The sequence below is a fragment of the Pseudoliparis swirei genome, chromosome 9 (genome assembly GCF_029220125.1).
Source record: "Pseudoliparis swirei isolate HS2019 ecotype Mariana Trench chromosome 9, NWPU_hadal_v1, whole genome shotgun sequence".
NCBI classification, from domain to species: Eukaryota; Metazoa; Chordata; class Actinopteri; order Perciformes; family Liparidae; genus Pseudoliparis; species Pseudoliparis swirei.
This window is the reverse complement of record NC_079396.1, coordinates 21,583,923-21,607,262: the sequence shown is the minus strand read 5'-3', so window position 1 is coordinate 21,607,262 and position 23,340 is coordinate 21,583,923. Positions and strand designations below refer to the sequence as shown.

The following is a 23,340-nucleotide window of genomic DNA, read 5'->3' as shown; positions in this document are numbered from 1 at the left end:
ATAAAGCTATGGTCTATTATCCACTGCAGCAGGAAATTGCAACAGGATTCTGATAAACTCCAACCGTAATTACTTCGTAAACATAAAAAGAATACAGCTAACTGTGAGTGGAAATGTATCAGCGTTGTGAGCGAGTCGTCTAAAAACAGAAGTGTTGAATAAACAGCGACGTTATATCTGGTTTAAAAATAAATTGCGATCCTTATCTTAACAACATGACAGTTTTGAGTCATCGCTTAGGTGAGCCTAAGTTCTTGCTAACGTTGACTAAATATCATCTGTAAAACCACAACGCGTCATTTTTACACTTATATTTAAGTGTGATTTAAATAAATTAGCTATAGTGTGTTAATTAGGGAGCTTTCTGCGTGCTTGTTTGGAGGTTGTGTTACTTTTGGAAAGCACCAGGCTAGTGGTTTCCAGTTGGTATGCTAAGCTAAGCTAACTAGCTATGCTATTTACCACTCATCCGTCATGAGAGTGGCGATAATCTTCTCATGTAGCTTCTGGTAGGAGAGTTAGACCTATTTTTCAAAATGTCAAAGCCAATGGTTGGGCTACTTTCCCATGTATTCAGATATCATGAGCCCCTGTACAAGGATGCACTCACATAAGTTACAGGAACAGTGACTTTATTGACTTCATATGTACAATATCCTCTTTGAATGATTTAACACAAATAAGGCATTTCAAGTAGCGAAAACAACCTACTGGTATCACGTTTTTTGGTGAGTCAATCAGTTTCGGGGGTAGCTGACACAATACCAAGTTTGACTGGTAAAGCCATTTAAGAGGTGATCAAAGGCATACAAGTACCATACAAACAAAATGGTAAAATGTACAGTATCAAGACACAGAGTTGTATTTGAAAAACATCTTCCTCACAACTTCATCTGTTTTATCATCACATCCGTGAACTCATCGGAATTTGGCTGTGTTGTGTTTTGTGGGGAACGAGGAGGACAGTCGAGACTGCATTCAGGGACCCGAATGATTGTTTTTCCACACCACCATAAATAAAGTTCATGTACACAAGAATAGGACAAACACTTCTGTACAATATTTTTCCTCTTACAATATATATGTAAAAAAAGAAAAACCTGAGGGCTGTCAACAACTGTACTTGCTCATGTCGTGTCCTTTTGATGTATTCTGGTCTTGTTTTGGCGCTCGGTAGCGAACATCCGTCCCACTGATGTCTGAGGAGGGACGTTAAATGCTCTCCAGATTCTAATTCAAATGCACAGACATTCACATTTCATCTCAAAGTTGGAAAGAAACGATGAAAATATACTCATTACAAGGTTATGATGAAGTTCCCCGCAGGCATCTCGGAGCGTCAATATTTTCAGTGGCCTTGAGCAGGATGTGCTTTATGTATTCTACATCTTTTTTTACACTTTAATCTGAGAAATGTTCACGGTTCTCAAAGCAACAATAGTTGCATTGTCTTTGTGGTAAATGCTCCGGTGACAGTGCTGAAACAAGAAGAAAAGACGTATTTAGGATGCTGTGAATATCACATAAATTATCATAAATTGTGTGTCTTGCCCTCCGCGAAGCTTAACAATTAAGGCTGTTGAGAGAAATTAATTAGCATACCAGGGTGCCAGTATAAATAAAGAGGCTGACCTGCAGATTAACCTTTCCACCAGAGGCGTTCTCCTGTGTCCGTTCTGCAGAGTGTTAATATGTTGATGTTGTGTATGGCTGCGTGTTCTGAGAAGAGAAAAGAAGGTCGGAAAATGAGTGGTTGGACCGCGTTCGGTCAATTTGCAGTGCAATTCAAACCGCTCTGACTGTGCTGCTTTTCTGATGCCACAGCGAGTGTCTCTCTCCCGCCGCTCCGCCGCGACGTCATGTTTCCTGCGGTCAAGAGAGGTTATCTTACCCTTGTGGTTTTGATCTTGTTGCCGGCGTAACACATCCAGCCCGAGTTGTCAGGAAGCGTCTTGCATTCTTCCCCCTCCAGGCAAGGCTCCATCTCACACCACCACTTCCCAATTACTATGGACGCTACAGGCAACGGAGACAAGAGCGATGGTGATGCAGGTGCCTTTTCACCCTTAACAGATATCGCAACACAGCGCTTTTTGCAGATGGCCATTAGGCGGGGAGGAGGGGGTGTGTGGGGGGTCAAATCTTAATCATCAAATGTGTCGTGTCAAAGGTGGCAGTGTGTGTCACGTGCACGCACTTCGCACAACTTGTTACCGTGCAAAATCGCTGCCTTATGACAACGCAGTTTCTTTATGAGATGCAGTGAATGTGATTGGCTGAACTGGGACTTTTTCACAGATGGAGTGGATTGGTAGATGTGACTGTGATTTGATTTCAATGCACGCCACAGTCTTGCCGTCAGGAGAGAAAATTGCCTTAAATATAGGGTAAGTAGACAGTAAATGGTTTGTAATGTGTGGCGAAGGAAAGGGATCTGTCAGAGCTGACATCCAGCAACCTCCTATTCCCCCTGACCACTCAGAGATTTCAGTGATATTTGCAAAAAGGATTTAAAACAATCGTAGAAAAGCTTCAGGTGAGAGTTTTAGTTGTGGCAGACCTCAACACCAAAATCCATTTCTCAGAAGGGATTTTTTCAAAGCAGGTGTAAAGCCATCCTGACATATCGACAAGACGCCTATGTAATCAACAGCCGCTGTCCTCGGCATCTCTTTGCTTTCTTTATTCTTCACTTCTTTACTCCTCCCCGAGGTGCGCTACAGTCAGTCGTTAAGTGTGACAACTGAATGTAGGTATCTGCTTACCCCTGCAGATCCCTTCTGCTCTCAGTATTTGGTTGTGACATTATCCACGGGAATGTTAGTCTCACCCGGGATGAGGCATCGCACGGGAGACTCGTGCCGTTATTGGAACAGATCTGTGTATCTTCACAAACATTTTTTTTCAAGCATTTTTTTTCCTGAATTTTACTTTTTCTATTAAAGATAATGGAAACCTTTTTCCTTTTCCTGCAGTGTTGTTCTTGTGCCCGCATTTGAATCGTAGTACGACCCATTCTGCATTTTTCTTCTTTTATATGCTAAAATACTCACCGTCGACGCATGAAGGTCTGTTTCTGGTGGTTCCAGCAACCTTCCCCGGCAGACAGGAACACTTGACCGTCTGAGACCGCTCCTCAATGCGATTCTTATTACAGCATCGGTGAGCAGCGATCACTTCACATGTGCCCCCCTCTGATAAGAGAAGAAAAGAGCAGACCACGAACTACATTGAATCTGCATCTCAAGGGTGATCACGGAGAGCTTTCAGAGAACATCTGAGCTCCTCACTGTGTGGACCGCCATCAGTGTTTTACTCAAATACTCATTTGAGGTACTTTTTCTATTTCTATTTTAGGCTACTTGCACTTTGTCACGATATTTTAAGAAAGAAATATTGTGCTTTTTACTTACATTTTTTTATCAGTTGCAAGGTTTTTCTACTTTTCTGTTTCATATCATTTAATGCTGAAGGCAAGTGGGACCAAACAAGATATATGAAGACATTATCTTGGTTTACGAGACCGTTTTCTAATATCTTCTAGACCAAAATATTATTGAAATAAGTAACTTAATTTGCAGATTAATTGTTCAGCCCTGTCTCCTAAATATTACGTTTCAATACAACGAAACGTATTTAGTCATTTGCTTTTGACGTATCATAAATTAATTTCAAATTAGTGTCAAAAAACACCAAGATGATTTGTTGAATTTTTAAAGGCAGACCTATATAAAGTGAATCCGACAACTGTAGCCACTGCTTACCTCTAGGATCACATTTTGAAGTGATAATTTCATTAAATACTTTAGTCTCCAAGCCTTTTGGCTGTACCTGTTATTAAAAAGCAGTGCGTGTCTGTGGCCCTTTGTCCTGGTTCACATGCGAGTTGTTCACCAAAAAGAAATTTTCGATCGAAATGTCTGTCATGGTTTCATTAAATAGGCGCTAACATCATCCAATATGTCCCAACACTGTAAAGACTTTAAAAAAAAATCTAAATGTACATTGCAATACTATTACTTTTACTTCAGTAAAACATCTGCATACTTCCTCCCTCCATCCACGTTTGAAAAAAAAAAGGTATTTTACAACACTTTTGTCAATGTATTTTAACCCTCCTGTTACCTTTACATTTACTAACATATTTTACCCTCGGGGTCAATTTGACCCCAGCAATTAAAACCTCCAGAAAATTATTAGAATTAATATTGTTTCCCAAGTTTAAGTGTGAGGTACTTTATGTTTGTTTGTTGACTACCTAAATAGCCCTTTAAATATATAAAAAAGTTGATATTTCTTATATGTTTGACACAGTGAAAAACAGCCTGGGGTCAAATTGACCCCAAAGAACACCGACGTTAAACATTGAATGGGGTCAAATTGACCCTAAAGGTAACAGAAGGGTTAAGGGACCTTAATGGCACGTGTCTCATGCTTAATACAAAACCACTGTAAAGAAAAACATGACACAAGTGAGCTGTAAACAAGAATAATTGTGCTTCACACTCTGAGCGCGCGAGACCCCTGCAGCTTGTTGAATTGATAAAGAGATGTGTGAGCGCAGGCAGAAGGAAAAAAAACACACACACACACACACATCTATTTGCAGGAGGAGAGGCCTGCTTGAGGGTTATCATGAATATGAACACTGGCTCAACCATGCAATTATCACCGAGCTACTGACTTTGCCCCAAAGGCTACAAGGACTGGACCGAGCGGACTCGACCCACCTCGACCGCTGGCCTCTCCCACCCACTGCGCTCAGACTCTCCACATATGAGAGCTGTGCAGCAGAAGGACCGTCTGACAATTACACCCGTCAGCACGACACAAGATCAAGGAGGTTGCGGGGAGAAAAAGTGCAGAGAGGGGGTGTGTGTGGGGGGGGGAGTTGTCAGTATTTTGCCTGCAAAGTGATTTCAAGTAATGTCTGACAGTGAGCTGTGGGTTTGTGAAATATGTTATGGCGAGATTTGCATATATCGCTTCACTCCATTTGAATACTTTGTGGGGTTCGTGAGGCCCGAGCAGTTAGAAGCAGGAATGCAACGTCGTCAGTCAGTCAGGATTAAATTAATAAAAAAGCCAAGTGGTGACATTGATTAGTTTTCTCATTAGCATTTAGAAATGGTAAACACACTTAAAAACATACAGCAAATAGTTGTAAGCGGATATAAAGACATTTATTATTCATCAGTAACTAGTAGCCTCCTTTATTATTCTATGAAGCATTCATAGCTGGTATATAAATGGATAATTTCTGCTTGACAACACAGTATGGCATAGACATATGCTATCTTTTCTTTTCTGCATTTTATGTAATACTAAATGACTTTAAACGCCCCTATCATTTATAATATTTACAAGCAAGAACATTTACTTATTAGTATTCTGTCAAGAAATATAACTCGTCCCTGTGCTCACTCAAGTTATAAATGTTGATAAATGTTGTATATTAATAGTTACAACTTTTCCTTATATCTGCAAACAATTTTTATAATGTGTTAAACCATTCATTAAGTGTTTTGTATGATTACAATAAGCTAAATAAAGGGGGTTCAATTAAATTAAGTGGATTGGTGACTGTGTTTTATGAATAAATAATATATGTTTTTATTAAAGTCCTAATAATTTATCTGTGTGAATTGTGAACAGCCTAACCCTAAATATTTCGATCATGTGCAAAATTATATATCATTACGCGAGCAACAATTATGGATGGTTTGTAGGAGGAGTTTAAACATTGTTTAAAAGCAACAGCCATTCATTTCACTGTGGATTATTATTCTCAATTAATCAATTAATCGTTTTGTCTATAAAATGTAAAACAATAATTAGAATGACGCACGTTATTCAGAGAGTTCGTTGTATTCAACCAGCAGTCCAAAACTCAAAGCAAGGACCAGAACAATGAGTCAAGGAAGGAATTATTACAACATTATATTCTGTTAATCAACTCTACTAATAGTTTGACCTCTAAAATAGTTTGAAAATGACATATTCTGTTTTAATTACTGCTTTATTGCTAATTTTGGGCTAAAATTAATTGTTTTTGTCATGAAGAGAGTGAGTTTTCAGATCGTTTTATAGAAAATGTGTTAATTGGAAACTAATTCATGAAGTTGTTCAAAGTCAGTGAGGACCGAGAAGCTGAGTGCCAGTTTCTGAATATCACTGAACCATCATGTGAGCTCATGTGGGGCTCAACCAACCTGCTGGATAGAAGTAGATCAGTGGGCTCCACTCATACCACATTGCATTATTTACAAAAATCATGTCCTTTTATTTTCCATAAAACATTTAAGAGAAGTCGGCATCAACTTGATTGCACTTCATTTGGGATTTGTGTGTTTTTCAAGCTCCAATAAGCAGAATATGTGCGGTGCCTGGTTGTAAATCTGCTCCTGCTGCAGTTAAATTACAAGGAATAATAAACAAAACTAGTACCACCGTGTTGATTGGATAAGGCGGTTTTAAGGTACCACATTGATAGCCCCATTTCCGTACGGGAGGAGGAAAGAATGAGGAGAGGGTCGTGTTTTTCCTGCTTCTTGCCAAGTCTGTGGAGTTTAACTGAATAATATCCAGATCTTGTATCTGGTCCGGGAGAATGTTGCCTCCTGTCTGATGTGCTCAACAAAAGGGCATGTCTGCACAACTTTCATCGTGATGTACCAGTGGAAGCAGTGGGGCATCATTTGAAAACAACAGCCCACAGGGGTTTGTTCTTCTTAATGCATCTCCTTAATTGCATAAGACAGCCCTAGATTTCCTCTTTGATCTATTAAAAACACTCTACGCAACATAATTAACTTGCAATGCTTGTTGCGAGCAAACAGAGAAAGAAATCGGCTTACTCTATATTTGGAAATCATCACCTCCGAAGAATACATTAAAATCAAATAAAAATGCAAATCAGTGTGGTATTTCCAGCTGGCAGGTGCACTCTGTGCCTGTTTTTTAAACAGAAGCAATGCAACACGCATGAGTATTTTTCAAGTTCACCCAGCCTGCGCGTACAACACGCTGCATGCTCCGAGACCCCATCTTTGCATTATGAATATTTCAGAGGGAGACGGAGAATAACATGGCTGGAGATGAACGCTCTCATCAGGTGACGGCTGGAGCCATGCAAGGGGATAATTGTTTTCTGTGTTTCCATTTCCCTCCATTATCAGAGACAAAGTCAGCCTCCCAAAACACAGCGTCAGAGTGCGAGCGGGTGAGCTTTTGTCGTCTCTCCGGCGACATCTTTGACGGACGGGGGAACCAGGGTCACGCTGAAATTGTCATCCGTGGGGTCAGGGGTCACGCCGAAGCAGAGGGCCTCAACTGGAACTGCCCTGTTTTTGTTGCCATGCTCCGTGCTCCTGCCTCGTTATTACTCTGAGCCAGGAAGGATGTCAGGAAACGAGGTGCCCACCTACGACCTGCGCCCAACACGGCTGAAACGCTGAAAAAGAGTCAGAACTTTGCGCTGTGGGAGTGTAGGTTCTGTCGTGGTTTTCTCAGATAATAGGTTCCCGGTTTTTCTTTTGATGATCTCTCTCTCTCTCTCTCTCTCTCCTCTGTAGAGAGATTTATTTTCTTGCTCTGTTCTGGCTGCGGGAAAAAAAATATCCTCCTCCACTTGCTGTATTTAGTTTGGTCCAAGTGTCTCATCTGCTCTCGCCTGTTCTTCGTCTTGGAATCTGACTTCGACATCAGTGCCATCTTAATATTCTGCCAAGAGTAATATAATTAGAAAGCACTTTGCTGCAATTGCATGATAATTTTTTTCTTTAATGTTTATATGTACATGTGGAAATATAATACAAATATAGTCCGCAATATGGCTTTCAAGGGCTCACAATGGTTTGACGTCAACCTCTATGACTGAGTTTTCCTAACTAGTTTGACGACCAACGTTGGTACAGTTCGACTGGCGAGGCTAACAGCTTGTTGTATTATTACAGATCTTATAATCTGTATTACAGATCTGTCTCATGATGAGAACATCATGAGACAGATCTGTTATTGAGATAAGTTATTTATTCTTTAACTTGGAAAGAGCAGATAAAAAAACCCCACCATTGGTTAACTCGTATTCTTACTTTCACTTCAGGCTGAGTGCTTCTCCTTCATATATTTTTACCATTAAATTAACTATTAGATATTATTTTGAAGTGTATGCAACTATGCATATATTTACATATATTTGAACACCTACACGTCCTATACAACTGGAGCCTACTCCGTCTGCTGATGGAAATAATGTGATATGATTAAAAGTTCTCAAACTCCAGCTACTAGACTGACCTGTAGTGATGAGTTGATTTAATAACTGCATCCATGGCTTATATTATTTAAAGCGACTATCTTGAACATTGTTTTGTCCTCTTTGGTGCCACCTATGGCGATGAGCCGTAATCTCAATCCTTTCCTTGGGAACTTCTCCGCAGACACAACACGTGCTCAGTCATCACTGTGTTACCCCACTCGGTGAAAGATAAGGCCTTGACAGACATTAATTGAATGAAAATCTTCATTTAACTCGTGGAGAATCATTTGAATTGTAAACGCAAACGTGGATGAGGAAGTCAGCCTTTGAGTTCAAGAAGACACGTCACATCTAAACCTCGTGGTGAGATTGTTTGGTTAACCGCCGCCTCCAAGGTCAAGAATGAATAACATGCCTCAATAGCGGGCCTGTCTAATGATTTTCTCGTCATCTGACTCGACAGCAAGCTGTCAGACTCTCTCGTCCAACTCTACCAACGCTGATGCCTGGTCAGTGGTAGAAAAAGACAAAACAGTTGCACAGGAAACGATTGATTGCATTGTTGTAAATGAACATGGGCTGAATGTGTGCTTATTAATTCAATTTCAATTCAGTTTATTTTATACAGCCCCATATCACAAATTACAAATTTGCCTCATGGGCTTTATAATCGGTACACACACAACACCCCTGTCCAGGACCTCGCATCGCATCCGGAAAAACTCCTTCAAATACAAAAATCCCAAATACCCAAATATTTTGTCACCTATGCTACCTTGTTATATGTTCATTATATTTGAGCCCAAACTCAAATGTCACAACAAAAATGAATATGACATTAAAATATAAAACATATTTTTGGTCTTCAATTCTAATTTCAGGAAAAACTCCCAAGAAACTATTATTGTAATATTTTCTTTACAAAAATCCCAAAATATTTTGTCACGTATGCTACCTTGTTATATGTTGATTATATTTGAACCCACACTCGAATGTCACACAAAGAAAATATGACGTTAAAATACAAAACACCTTTTTTGGTGTTCAATTCTAATTTCTGGTATTCTATTCTATTCAGCATGACTCCTTTTATATCTGCAAAATATGCAACAGTGTGTTGACCGTAAATAAATTGAATGGTGAAAGTAAGATGACATGAAAAACCCTCTGACACGCGACACAACTTCCCACAGAGGGATCTGCTTTGTTCAAGTCCACCACATGGAAATTTGTCAGAGCACTTAACGATAATGCTATTATCTACGCGAATGACAACACCCGGCAGCAGCAGCGTCTCAGCGGCGGAGTGCCGTTGAGTCGCCGGTCTCTGGCACAATGAGTCACCGAGAAGCCCCCAAATAAAATGCCGCATCAAAATCGGATGAGTTATGGACAGCAAGGATGAAGGCAAATGCTGTCAAGTCATGCGTGGCATGAACGCGTAGCGGCGATTCAGAATTTCTGTGGATCTGCGGTCGTGCCTGCCTAATGAATGTGGGCAGAGTTCTTGCGGGACCTGCAAATGGCTCTTCGAATGTGACGTAACAGCCATTGCACAGAGGAAAATGGTTAGTCCATCTCAATTGAAACGTCGGTATGCAATAAGTATGCAATGACTCGCCGTCTTCGGTAATGAGCCCGGACTGTGTGGCTTGACTCTGGAGATTCCGATAGCAAGTATATCGTCTGAATATCTCTCTGCCATCTGTTCCAGGTGTTTGACACTGTGTGTGTGTACATGAAAAAGAACTATGTGTGCAATTCATGCAGGGATTCTGTGTATTAATCATTTGAGTAAGACCTAATAACCCAAGTGAAATATGGATTTAGCGTACGACTGAAAGGATGGCTGTGAGAGCAGTGTCACCGTTACACCCCATATAAAAAAACAAATGAAAAGCCTAAGGGACTCAATTTAGCAGGTAACCTGTCTCTCTCTGGCTTTGGATTCCGGTGATTGGCAGCCGACGGTACTATTTCTACACCCTGTAGTGAATGTGCTCACACATTTATGTGCGCTATAACCAAAAACCTGTATGACATCTGAATACCGGTAGCTCCCTCCAAGTCCATGTCACATGCAAGTCCATGCGAACTCCGGGTCCGGACGACGTGCGGTAATTATTTTTGACGGCTGCAAAGTAATTTCCGAGTGACAGCAGGTCCTGATTTCCAAACCACAGCAGTCCGTGTTTTAGAACAGCATGCCTGTCACCTTTTAATGGGCAATGCATCCAAGGTGACCCATAATGGGCTCCACTTTCTCTAGGCATGCTCTCTGCAGACATCCAAAGCCAGCAGGCTACAGCAGGCCTGTCGCTGACAGGAAATGGGAGCGCTAGATTAGAGAATGTCAAATTAATGCAGATGGAAGACAGTGAGAGGTACCAAACATCTGACTGTGTGGTGTCAAATTGAGTGACGATGTTTTCCCCCCTCTTTTCCTCCCGCGAAAACATCTGAAAGCTCACGGTTTAACCGTTGTTATTCTCGACAAACGCCGGGGTAAAAAGTGAGTGGCATATTGCTCGATAAACTGGGAGGAAACATTTGTTTTGAGGCTGAAGAAAATCCAGAGGACTCGCGTGTTTGGCGTGAACCGGTGGGAAACGCCCGAGTGAGCTTTGAGAATTCAAAAACAGGTTTGAGAAGTTAGAGCGTTTGGGGGGGGGGGGAGGGGGGGAAGCTCCGGATAGCAAAAGAGTCGACACTTAAGGATATTATTTTCTCAACAAGCTGGATTTGCTGTTTAATTTTGATGCGCGTGTGTGTTTTGGAGTCGTTACACGTATGAGTGCGCGTGTACCCGCACGTGTTTGTTTATAGGAGAGAGTGCACGTGTTCGCTGGAGAGAATCAGAACAATACACAACGCATAAAAAAACCGACCATTTGCTCCCAGAAACAAAAAGAATCACCGCGCCGTGAAAATAGAAGCAGTGGAGAAGTCTTGAAATACGGCTGACGGTTTTGACAGCGTGTCACACGAGGAGGCCGTGAGATTGGTCCTGTGCAGTGGGCCAAAGATGGGCGATGCTATTGAAATGCAAAATGACTGCACACAGAGAAGAGCTGCTGTTGTTTCAAGATGCACGGGAAGTGCATGGAGCAGAAGGAAGTAAGCGGAATGAATTTTCGCATTTGCGTATATGAGCCTTCAGAAGTTCGTCCCTCTCTCCGTTGTCACGCTCGACACAGGACCCAGGACGCCACGAGTCTGGTCCCGATCAAGGGCATGAAATGACATTCTGATTCCGACAAGAAAAAAAAGGCCCGTGGTTATTTGGGTTTTTATGGTGAAGATGTGGGGCTTGTTGAGTTTGCCAGATTCACTGGACAGCAGCAATCACGCAGCGGCTTTCATGTCCATTGAACACATGCAAACAAAGGCACTCTGTCTTCGCTACACTCCTCCTCTCTAACCCACATTCACATCGGAGCTTTTTAGAAACAGGAAAAAAATGAGAATGTTAATAAAAAACACATCTTTCTCTCAGTGAGATGTCACTCATTTTTAAATGTCAACCTGTTCCCGTCCTTCGTTCGAGCCCTTTTTCCCTCAACTGGCAAATGTCCAGAAGTGATATTTCCTTCTTTTTTTTTTAGATCGCCTGCGCTGATGAAACAGTTACATTCGGAAGGAAGAAAGGCACAAAAAAAAGAGCCTTTAGAGAACAGCTGCAAGCCTTTGATGTGACTGCTGGCCTTCTCATTGCCGGACAGACGTTTTACGCAGTGTGCCAATGTGCCTGCAACATGTACACCGTGTATTTATTCACAACACAAAAGTTAAATGACCTTTCGTGCCGTACGATGGAGACCGAAGGGTCGGCTGGGATAGATGATTATGCAACACCTGCGAGCTGATAAAGGGAGGAATTTGGCGGGGACGGTGTGATGCAATAGAGTTGTTCACAGTTTGATCACATCTTCCTGCAGTTAAGGGAGGTATAGAACATGTGTTGCTGTATGCTGTCATCTTTTCAGTACCTTTATAACATGTTGTAAATTCTAGAGGTGTTTATTTTACTGACTGTTTTATTACATTTTGCGACATACAGTATCAGATCATATTGTCCTTTTTAAAATAGTGTGACATGTAGCTTCTTTTATATTTTAATTCCATCTAGAGAGGCAGGACATGAAATATTACAGTCAATTCTGCCATTGTGTTGTTAATATTGAAAGTTATAATTCCCACTTTTGTCCCCGACATTCACACATGCATACTCCAGTCCCTCCAGGAAAGGTAATTGGATCTTTAGTGTAAATATGCCAGATGATTTATGGCATACTGAGGAGATATTAGAGCAGAAGAAAAAGACTTAAATCTGAAATAAAGCCAAAATTAATTACTTTGCTTAATACTCATACTATCCTCCCCCCTTGGAACCAATTAGTAAGTTGAGATGCCTCTTTTCAGTTTAATGAGGTCTAAGTACTGATAATGAATTTCATATTCTTGCCAAGCATTTAAAATAGGCTTGTGGAAACACAAAGGCAATGCCATATGCTCTCCCAAGCATAATTCACATTCCGCATGAAGTAATTATTTCAAGAAGGAAATAAAAGAAGAGGATATAAGCTCTCTTTTTCACCACTACAAATATAGAGGATGAATTAAGAAGTATTTTTTCTTCACACTGAGCCCATTGGGGGGGGGGGGGGGGTAGGATATTAGTAGTCAATTGCAATGTAATTGATTTACAGACTCAATTGCCACTACATTGTAATAAACAATGTGTCTCACAAGTGGGTCACCAAATCTTCAAAAACTACATTTAAATCTCACCACTAATGGCCAACAGTGAAGTGACAAAAAACCCTGTTCATCTTTGAAAGAGCAGGGAGAGCCTGAAGACCGCCACACCTTGAGAATCCTCAACAAAGGAAAAAGGGAACAAATCAAAATGAATAGCCTTTTACCTGGGCTGTACAATCCTCAGTACAAGACGAGGGGGTTTGAGCTCGCTCATATAATATTTACAAACAGTGGGGACACAAAAGCTATCATTAGTATTTAGCAGTCAATTTTTTTTCAGAGGAAACATGTTGAATTAAAGAGGAGCAGTGCTCACACATGAACCCACACAGGCTTGTGCAACCACTAACATCAGCAATTACCATCAAGTGTGGGGACAATGGGACCTTTTCCATTGTCAGGGTTTGTTTTGATTCTCTGGCAGGGGAACAAAAGATGAAAAAGAGGTTGGATTTGTAATTTTTTTTTTATCAAGACAAATTGGAAGTGCTATGATTGTGCGCAGCATTCACTACAGTCTGTTACCCTGTACATCAGTGGGCTTCAGGGTGAGACTTCAAACCAAGACTGTAATTGGACGAAAGTACGATGCGATAAAGTGCTTCAGATTTGTGTCGTTCGTTCTCCTGTCGTTGTTTAATGAAAAGACGTTCTTTCATTAATACTCAATAATGTGTTGCTCCTGCACATGGTGATGCGTCTGTACGCCCCCCAGGTGTTTAGAGAATAGTGCAACGGAGGACACGTTGAGCATTAGGGTCATGAACTAAGTATCACGCATGGATGACTGAACGGGCTCAAGGTCCCTGGACCAGAACCTCTGTCTAGTCAGGTCTGGTCCCTTTCTACAAAAAGGAGGAAAAGAAACTCAGAGTTGTGAAATAACTGAAAAGAGAAGCGCAACGTGGACCTAATAATAGCTATTTCACACAATACTAAAATGTTAATTACTTACAATGAATATGTACCCCTTATCAAAAGTGTATACACTACCGTTCAAAAGTTTGGGGTCACATAGAAATGTCTTTATTTTTCAAAGAAAAGCACTGTTTTTTCAATAAAGATAACATTAATCAAAAATACACAATCTACATTGTTAATGTGGTAAATGACTATTCTAGGTGGAAATGTCTGGTTTCTAATGAAATATCTCCAGAGGTGTATAGAGGCCCATTTCCATCAACTATCACTCCAGTGTTCTAATGGTACATTGTGTTTGCTAATCGCCTTAGAAGACTAATATCTGATTAGAAAACCCTTGTGCAATTATGTTAGCACAGCTGAAAACAGTTATTCTGGTGATATAAACTATACAACTGGCCTTCCTTTGAGCTTGAAGTTTGAAGAACAAAATGAATACTTCAAATATTAATCATTATTTCTAACCTTGTCAATGTCTTGACTATATTTTCTATTCAATTTTCAATTAATTTGATAAATAAAAGTGAGTTTTCATGGAAGACCCCAAACTTTTGAACGGTAGTGTATATCCCTGGTCTAATGCAGAAGCACGATTCACAATAGTGGCAGTTTACACCCAACACCATCATTACACGTGTCAATAGGAGAGATACATGTATACGTACACTCTATTAAGACGCCAACGATTCATTTTTTTTGTAAAGTTCCTTAATGCTTTGCAGGCACAATCAGTTTTCTGTTTTCTCTCAACAAAAGAATAGTGTTGTTGAGCTTTGTTTTGGACTATTTCTGGATTAAAGTAAGCTGAATGATTTTATCAGGACTGAGGGTTTATGAGTCAAGTATCCTTTAGCTATGTCGGCTGTCACAACAACATGTTTAGAAAACTGCTGCTAACTACGAAACAAAACAGGGGTCTTAAAATATTGAGAAATATACCAAGAGCGCGCTATGCTTTTTCTACCCAACAGAGCAAAGTGGTTTAGAAAAGGTGAGCTAATAATTTAGTTCTGAGGCAATTTGTGTTCTGCAGTTTTTAAAAAGCAAACATCTCTTAACTACAAACCTTCTTATGTGCACTCAGGATTTGTTTAATTTGTTATGCCAGGGGCTGCATCTCATGGTAGCAGTGCCGGAACATAAATGTACCCAATAACAGTATTTTCCCCATTAGCTATTTGGAACAGGATATTTGGTTTCCTCAATTAATCTTATTAGTATAATAACCCATACTCACAATGTTTATCTTACAAATTGCAGGACATGTACTCAAAACTATGAGTTACATTATAGTACAACAATGGTTAGCTCCAGCCGTGCTCATTTATTAGTTTAAAGTTGATATTTTTTAACCCTAAAATCGCTTCCCTCAGCTTTAGTTTAAAGATCTTGAAGCCTATACTGTAGTTTATAATAGATTAAATGCACCCATTAAGTCCCCGCTGTTTTTCCAAACTTTGTTTCTCACAATTCTCTTGTGTCAGAATGTTGAAGTTGTTGGAAATAATTGTTTGTCGGTAGGAGCGAGGCTTCAATCTCGGCTGGTCGGTTGGTCATTCCACCACTTTAATCCGGACTGAAATATCTCTAAAGCCTTTAAATGGATTGCCAAAATATTCTGCTCTCAAGAATAAATGGGCATAGCTAATGGATGGAACTTGCCAATGAATGGCGGCCTCAGCTGTACGTCGTGTTTAATTTCTATATGGCAACAAAGATGGTGAAGATGTTGTTGCTGATGTTAGCATTTGTCTCAAAGCCCAGCCGTGCACACATAAGTGCAGCTTCACGAGCTGCTAGCATTGCTTCAGAGCCTTTTTATTATTCTAGTATTTAGTATTTATACAGTGGCGTGAGGTAGATTGGCCCCAGTGCATGCTAGTGACATGTTCTCTTATGAACCACTCACACCGTTGTATCTTTTCTTCACATAATCAAATAGAGACTTAACATTGGACAATATCAACATACAAATTACCCAGCAAAATCACATAATTGTATTTGACAAAATACCACCCCAAAAAAATCTTATTTTTATGTATTAGTTAACAGTTTTCTTTATAGTTTTTTTATGTTATATTAATTTTCATGGTTTATGTAGAATGTTCTCATTGCTATCGTCTTATTCACCTACACTAAAATTACTGGCTTGCGGTTGTATGGTTCCGCCAACTTGTCAAGTTACACTTTACATCTATATCTGTTCAAAATGATGTTACTTAAATAAATTTCTCCTTTATGATACGTGTTTGACATTTTAATCATTTGGTTCAACCTCGAGTCCAGGTGAACGTTTGTGCCAAACCTAAAGAAGTTCCCTCCAGTGCATTCCTGACATATATTGCATTCACAAGAATTGTCCGGGAGGACAGCCTACCCAAACACATAATGTCTCCGGTCCTCTCGTGGCTGCGGTGACCCACACTTTCTCAAAACACCTTTTTATTGCCTGTTTTATACCGCCATTGACTGCCTGCTGGCATTCTCACTCACACTCTAGTGATAACCCAGCCTAGTGATAACCCAGCTGAGTGCATTGCCAACCCCCAGCCGCTCTGGGTCTGCAGAGGCAGTGGGGCGGAAACAGTTTGCACACTATTGTTCTTGTTTAGGGTGGTATGTTTGGCTAATTGCTCATAGCTAACGGAACTACCAGTACACACACACTGCTGAGTACCTCTCAAAACCCACCAGGATACACACTGCTGTAACCCACCACCATGTGTCATGACCCGGAGTTTCAGTCTCGTTGTGTGTCTTATTTTGAAGTCCTTGTGTCATCTGTCTCCCTGTGATTGTCTGCCCTGGTCCTGATTGTTTCCACCTGTGTGATTGCTAGCCCCGCCCTAATTGTGTCCACCTGTGTCTCGTTCCCCAGTGTCCAATCACCTTCACCTTGCCTGTGTATTTAAACACTATTCGCCTCATTCCCAGTGAGGCTTCGTACCGTGTAGTTCGTGTTGTCGTGCTAGTCCTGTCTGTAACCTGTTTCTAGTATAATTAAATCCTTGTTTTGAAGAATTGTCGGCATTTGGGTCCTCTCTCTCGCTACGACACCACATAACATCATGAGGTGTACCTGCAGTTGAGACAAGGTATTAGCCAAATGTGAGTTGTATTTAATCAGTTGCATCAGACAGCAACGTTGAAGTCACAGCTGAAGATCGGCACTCAGTAGAGTGCAGATCTTCTTCAGTAGTTAAATTGGACTGCTTCTTTCAACAGAGGTATATTTCCGGAGTGGGAATCAGAATCACTTGCTGGAGCCAGTTCATCCCTCAACGCATTGTTAGAAAGCCCGCTCTCTCTGTGTAGACCCACCCCAGGTCCCCAGTACAATCGCACTGCCTGCATTGTCTTTATTTTATGCCCCAGATTTCATATCACGATATGCAGGGAGCACACATTGTAAAGAATGTGCGTCAGGGTGAAAGTTTCTATTGCCAATCGTATGTTCCACGAAGTTTACAGGCAATGTTATTTTCATCTCGTTTCAAAAACATCAACCGTGACCTCGACACTGCGACGTGTAATCGAGCTGTCAACTTCGTCTCCAGTTAACACCCTTTTTGTTAATGTTCAGGGTTTCTAGGAAATAAGCAGCTGGCGTAGTCAGCTGGTGTCGTCTTAAGAGAAAAAGCTGGCTAATTTATTAAGGAATTCATTTTGCATATAAGCGTTGTGACCACAAACCATAGCCCTCCGCACAGAATTGGCTGAAAGAATGCAATTAAACATGCAGTTTAAACAAATATCCACAAGCTTACAGGAATTTTCTCTTGTGAATAATTCATAGCCTGGAAGAGGAAATAAATGGGAAATACTGAAATATGTTAAACCTATTTGTAGCTTTGAGCATATAGTAATAATTAGGCCACTGATTGTCCTTAGATTCATTTACTTAAATATGTATTTTTCTTTCAGGGCTAACCAAGGAAGTACATGAATAGTTTATTTCTGGTAACATATACCAGCTTCGCCTCTCCTGTCTATACAACCAATATAGCAAAGACATCCCACTTCGAAGGCTATAGAGGAAGTTTCTGGTGTTACACAGATTGGTCAGGGGTCCTTCGGCATCTCAGTGGCATGTGTAACAACATCAGGACAAAGTGGGTTTGCTGAGATCCAGATGTGGAGAAGCCTCGGGCCGAGGCTGCACGCCACTTCCCATTGGCACTGCAGTGGAGCAGCAATGACACGAGTGAGATCATGGTTGAGAGGAGGTCTATGGAAGGGGTGCAGGAAGGTGCATGTCAAAAATGATGTGCCTCCAGGATGCATTATATAAGGCTATTAAATCCTCAGTGTCTAAAATCGTGCACAGAGGACACAACCTTTGTTTGTCACAGCCGAAAATCCATTTTTCATGTTTGTTTCATTGTGAGCATTACCAGCGAGTGGTTTCTTTTGTTGGAGTGCAGTGGCGTGAGAGAAAAAAAGATTTGATCCTGTACTTCTCATTAAAGCTCCTGAAGGGGAAACTTAAGAGAATTGAATGTCATTTTTGCTCTGGAAAGAAATACTCCATATTCTAGAAGAAAACTGATAATAAAGTTGCTTCACATTGGACAGACATGACTGAGGAGGGAGGGGTAACTCAGCGGCCGGAGAGGACTAACACAGTAGTGTGATGCCAGTGGAAGACAGTGAAAGGGAGATGACACAGAGTCAAGTATTTATGACCTATGGTTGAATAAATTATAGTATAGTGTGGATACTTACAAGTGAGTTACTTCTGCTTTTATCCGCTGTTCTGCATGCTCTGAATATCTTATCTCCTTATGCTTGTTCACTCACAGCTACACATTTCACAGCAACCACTGGGCGAGAGATTATCCGCACAGTGTTGAGGATAGGTGACCTTCTATTTAAGAAAAGGTTGACCCCACAAAGCCGACTGTTGGTAGGAGTAAACAAGGAGCAGGGCCACCTCAGGCAGCCGCTAGATACCTTTTGCCTCTGTTATCACCTGCACATGATGAACTGCTTCACCAATGGCAGGATTTCTTGCGGGAAAGAGACTGCTGCTCCACACACTCAATGCCCCTTTGTTCTCTCTCTCTGCAGTGAGCGTTCATTTCAGTCCGACCAAATATCATACAAGAGCTCAGATGTTACTCCTGACTGAGTGATTTGACAAACCTGCAAAGCAGATTTTTTAAAATGCTGAATTAAGTTTAAAAATCGATGCACGTGAGCCTTTATTTTTCTGTTCAGCAAGTCAACATTTTATAAAAGGAGAATTCTGCTCCTGTGGTTTCTGCTGGACATGTGCGGGGGGGGGTCGAGAAAAAGCACGACCCCTAAAGCAACATCTCTGCGCGGCACTTTACAGACGCACAACAAACGCAATTTTTTTTCTTCTTTTGTGCACAGTTCATGCTCTTTGGACCAAAATAAATACAGCACCTTTGTGAATCATACAGCAGAGAACAACACTATCTGTACCAGGAAGGCAGAGAACACCCAAAAGCATATCTAAGAGAATGGCAGGCAGCAATCTGGAAGTAGAGCTGGGAAGCCGGCTGCCTTGTCCGAATCACTGAGCACACGCAAGCACCGACTCAAGGGTCATCCGGCTAATGGACTTCTGGACACACATTATTTGCAGGTGGTCAATATCTTAGTGCACGAGTGGAGCAGTTGCTTATATGCTGTCAAAAGCAATTATCACCGAGGGCACATTTGGAGTGAGCAACACAATGCATCTGTAATCTCCCTTTCTCGTACACCTTTTTGACACGACAGGTGTTTGTATTTACAACTTAGAAATCATAGGGTTTGACAGGGTCTGAACATCAGGTCACACGTTGGCCGTTTCCAAATTCGCTCCACGTGATTGTCTTAGTTTTCGAAACAACATCCTCCAATAGATCTAAATTTATATTGGCAAGGACAAAACCGATCCCTCTGGCCTCTGTAATCTCGATTTCCGCTGGTAATACCAGTCTCCGTGAACTTGTGGCATTTCGCTGCCTTTAATGATTGGCCCAATGGTCTGCAACCAATGGCCTCTTTGCCACCAATTCATGACCCGTCAACCCCAATCCTCCCACCAATCCAACAAGCACACGGCACAGAACAAATGTCCCAGTGTCAGAATCAATCCAGACAGGCTGCCCATCTTCCTCTCATAAAACTGGCATCTCATTTATCCAGGAGTGAGGACGAGCCATACTATGCGAAACGGAAAGACAGCGCATTTACACTTTTAGTGGCAGAGGCGTCTTGAAGGATTCAAACGGTTCGCTTTGAACTCGTTTTCTTCAAATATGTCCCTGAATGCACATTTTAAATATGAATTCCCTTTTGTTGACATGGGACCACTTTTTTTTACAAGATATCTTATTTGCGTGTGTATTTGAATATCTCTTTTTTTTAATGTTCCCCTCCAATACACATGTGCATACGTGAGTAATGAAATGACGATGTTGGAACAGAAAGTCTTCTGACTCACAATCGTGAGAGTATTGAAAGGAACCCTTGCTGATATGCTTGAGGTGCACCGGCGCATGGAGGAAATAGCAGACACCAAGGACCTGCACGCTCAAGCAGCTACTCCTCCCTTTGAAGTTCTGACAGCATTCGGCTTCCTCTCCTCTGTTGAATCCTGAGATCATAATTATTTTCCGTAACCACGGCACACATGCGTCAGATGAAAACAAAAGTTTGACCGCGATGATTCGGTCCCTATTCTATTGAGTGCAATTTCACAGGCACCGCAATCACAGAGATCAAATTGAGAAGGAGCAGTGTAGCGTGAATATCAACTTTAATAGCTCAAGAAGGGAAATACAAAAGGCATTCTTTGTCTGTCTTTGTGATCTTCAGTACAGAAATGCTCACGCTATCAAGGCCAGACCCAAATGGAAAAACAGCATCTGTAAAATGTGCTCGCTGAATAATTGGTTTGTTTGTCCAAGCTTAACCGATAATACATCAACGAGGGTAATAAAGTCAAGATGGAAATATAAACCCACAACAAGATCAAGTGTTGTGGTATCAATCTCTGAGTAACCACACCTGTCTGTCCAAAATCTGTCCTTCTGTACACATTACATCTATTGTTCTGTCCATCCTGGAGAGGGATCCTCCTCTGTTGCTCTACTGAAGGTTTCTTCCCTTTTTTTCCCCTTGAAGGGTTATTTGGGAGTTTTTCCTGGTCCGATGTGAGGTTTTGGGGCAGGGATGTCTATGTGTACAGATTGTAAAGCACTCCGAGACAAATTTGTAATTTGTGAAATTGGGCTATACAAATAAACTGAATTGAATTGAATTGATGCAACAGTAACCGGCCGGTGGCAGCAACTGAGAAGATGACATTTAAGGAAAAGATCTCATTTGAAATGCTTTTAAGAGATCTGTAGGAGCCACAGCAGGCGAGAGGACTCACCAATCATGTGGATGGTGGTCCGTCCGGGCCTCGTCCCGTGATGCTGCTGGATGGTGTCGTAGAAAGTGGCCTGACAAAGCTGAATGACAGTCACACTGACCCAGAGGCACAGGCAGAGCAGCCAGGACATGACAGGACACATCTGCAGAGGACCGGCAGAGGTGGAATCAAAGCAAAATACATCATGTTCTCAACTTATGACCCCGCCAACAAGTACACACACACACACCCCACACACACACACTCATATCCAAAATGAATTAGCGAATACAAATGAATACATTTCATGATTTTGCACGAGCACTCTGGTCTATAATTGGCCTTAACGCTTCTCTGTCGAGTCTTTTAGTCATTGGAATTCATCATTCGCATGATTATATAAGTATGACTTATTCCCTGTTTCGTCTTCCTAGTTTGCCCCGTCGTGTCCCTGAGCCACAACGCTGCAAATGTGGAGTGGTCCCTGGGGAGTTTTTCCCATGCAGCAGAGATTCCCCCTGACAGGCTGACTCCCTTCAACTCCTGAGCTGTGCTCCTGCCTCAACACCGAAATCAAACTGAAAGAAAGATACAATGTTTTTTTCAAGCAGCTGGCTGCCAAGGCTTTTCAGTATCTGTCAGAATAATGTGACAGTGAGACGGCAGTAATAGGAATCAAAAGCCTTGTAATGTTTCACCAGGCTGTTTAGAAAATAAAAAAGGGAAGAGAAGTAGAACAGCGATGCTGCTCCTGGTCTGAGCGGAAGGGAGGCTGAGAAGGAAAACTACTGTGAAGGAAATCTACAAAGGTGAACAGAACAAATGTTTCAGCAGCAACGAATTCACAAGCATTCGATTAGTCGCCATATGTTCAAATGCATTAATTCACATCAGCTTCTGAAACACGTATTGTATATTTAGATTTTATTCTTCAGGATATAATTTCAGCATGATAATTAAAATGTTTATTCAGCAATTTTGCAATTATCTGAACTATGCTACTTTTAAAGATGAAAGCACAATGACAATGTGAAAAGGGCTGAAAAGTGCTCTGCTCTCCCGAGTTGAGCCTGGAGAATGCACTTATTTTACGAATAGCAGAAAGGATGTAATACATATTTTTGCTAAAAGTTTTTATGGACTTGAAACCATGAAAGAAGATTGCAATTCTCTGTATAATGAAATGTAAGTCATATCGTGGAATAGAATACCAGGGAAATGTTTCTCTATTTCAACATTGTGCCATGTAACATACAGTAATTATGCATTGTGCATATTTCTCATTTTGCATTTAAATACAAACAGATTTTCATGGCAAATGTATTATTTGCCATTTTTCTACAAAAAGCTAAATCTCTTGACAATGGCATGCTTTATTCTTTTTGCCCAGAGGAGAAAGGAAAAAAATCTTACCTGAGCAGCCCAACAAAGAGTCAAAAATATCTCAACAGAATGACATAAATCCATCCATAATGCTGCTCATGTTGATCCCATCCAATAACTCTGAATTTAGCTCGAGGAGGGAACTTCCAGTGAACCCCGCTCCACACTTTGATAGCAACAGTCCAGTGATTCAGAAAGGACCGTCAAGCCGGAGTCAGGAAATAGATTTACAGCTCTTTCAATTCCACCTTTGAAATATCACTGCATCCCCTTGAAGAGCTGCTCCCGCTGACACTGAATTCATTTGCCCCTTCGCATTTACAGGCACGTGCCGAGTGCTCCTTAATTAACTGTAGTGGAATCTCTCCATTCACCGTCTGCATCCTTTCAGTGAGAGGCAGCCTCTGAGCAGCGACTCTCGCCGAGTCTCCTCTCAGCGAGCACCGAGAAACCAATGTTCCCGTGCAGCCTTCGCTGTGTGAAAAGACTGTATCACATGTCTTAAAGCCAGACTGCCTCTGGATTAGATGGCATGGTGGGAAGCAGCACCTGATCATCTGCTTCTGACAAATGCAAACGCGGGGAAACTGGCACCACTCACGTCACCGTGACCACATGATTAACAATTATTTACATTTAG

General features: G+C 41.3%; 1 protein-coding gene across 1 annotated transcript; it reads right to left on the bottom strand.

The window, feature by feature from the left end:
• Window positions 1-621: 621 nt before the first annotated feature.
• Window positions 622-23,101, bottom strand: LOC130199676 (chemokine-like protein TAFA-1). The gene is made up of 6 exons (XM_056423381.1): window positions 22,731-23,101; window positions 21,339-21,480; window positions 3,054-3,194; window positions 1,892-2,016; window positions 1,633-1,719; window positions 622-1,478 (listed from the first exon to the last, which is right to left on the bottom strand). The coding sequence occupies exons 1-5, from the start codon at window positions 22,782-22,784 to the stop codon at window positions 1,687-1,689; spliced, it is 495 nt and encodes a 164-aa protein (XP_056279356.1). The 5' UTR covers window positions 22,785-23,101; the 3' UTR covers window positions 622-1,478; window positions 1,633-1,686.
• Between the last annotated feature and the right edge of the window lie 239 nt (window positions 23,102-23,340).

What these genes read in the sequence shown, in the direction of transcription:
- LOC130199676 (XM_056423381.1), bottom strand. Translation starts at nt 22,784, where the DNA reads ATGGATTTATGTCATTCTGTTGAGATATTTTTGACTCTTTGTTGGGCT. An exon ending in GACCACCATCCACATGATTG is followed by an intron (nt 3,195 to 21,338) that starts GTGAGTCCTCTC and finishes TTCTCTTATCAG; the next exon opens with AGGGGGGCACATGTGAAGTG. An exon ending in ACAAGATCAAAACCACAAGG is followed by an intron (nt 1,720 to 1,891) that starts GTAAGATAACCT and finishes TTCTCTTCTCAG; the next exon opens with AACACGCAGCCATACACAAC.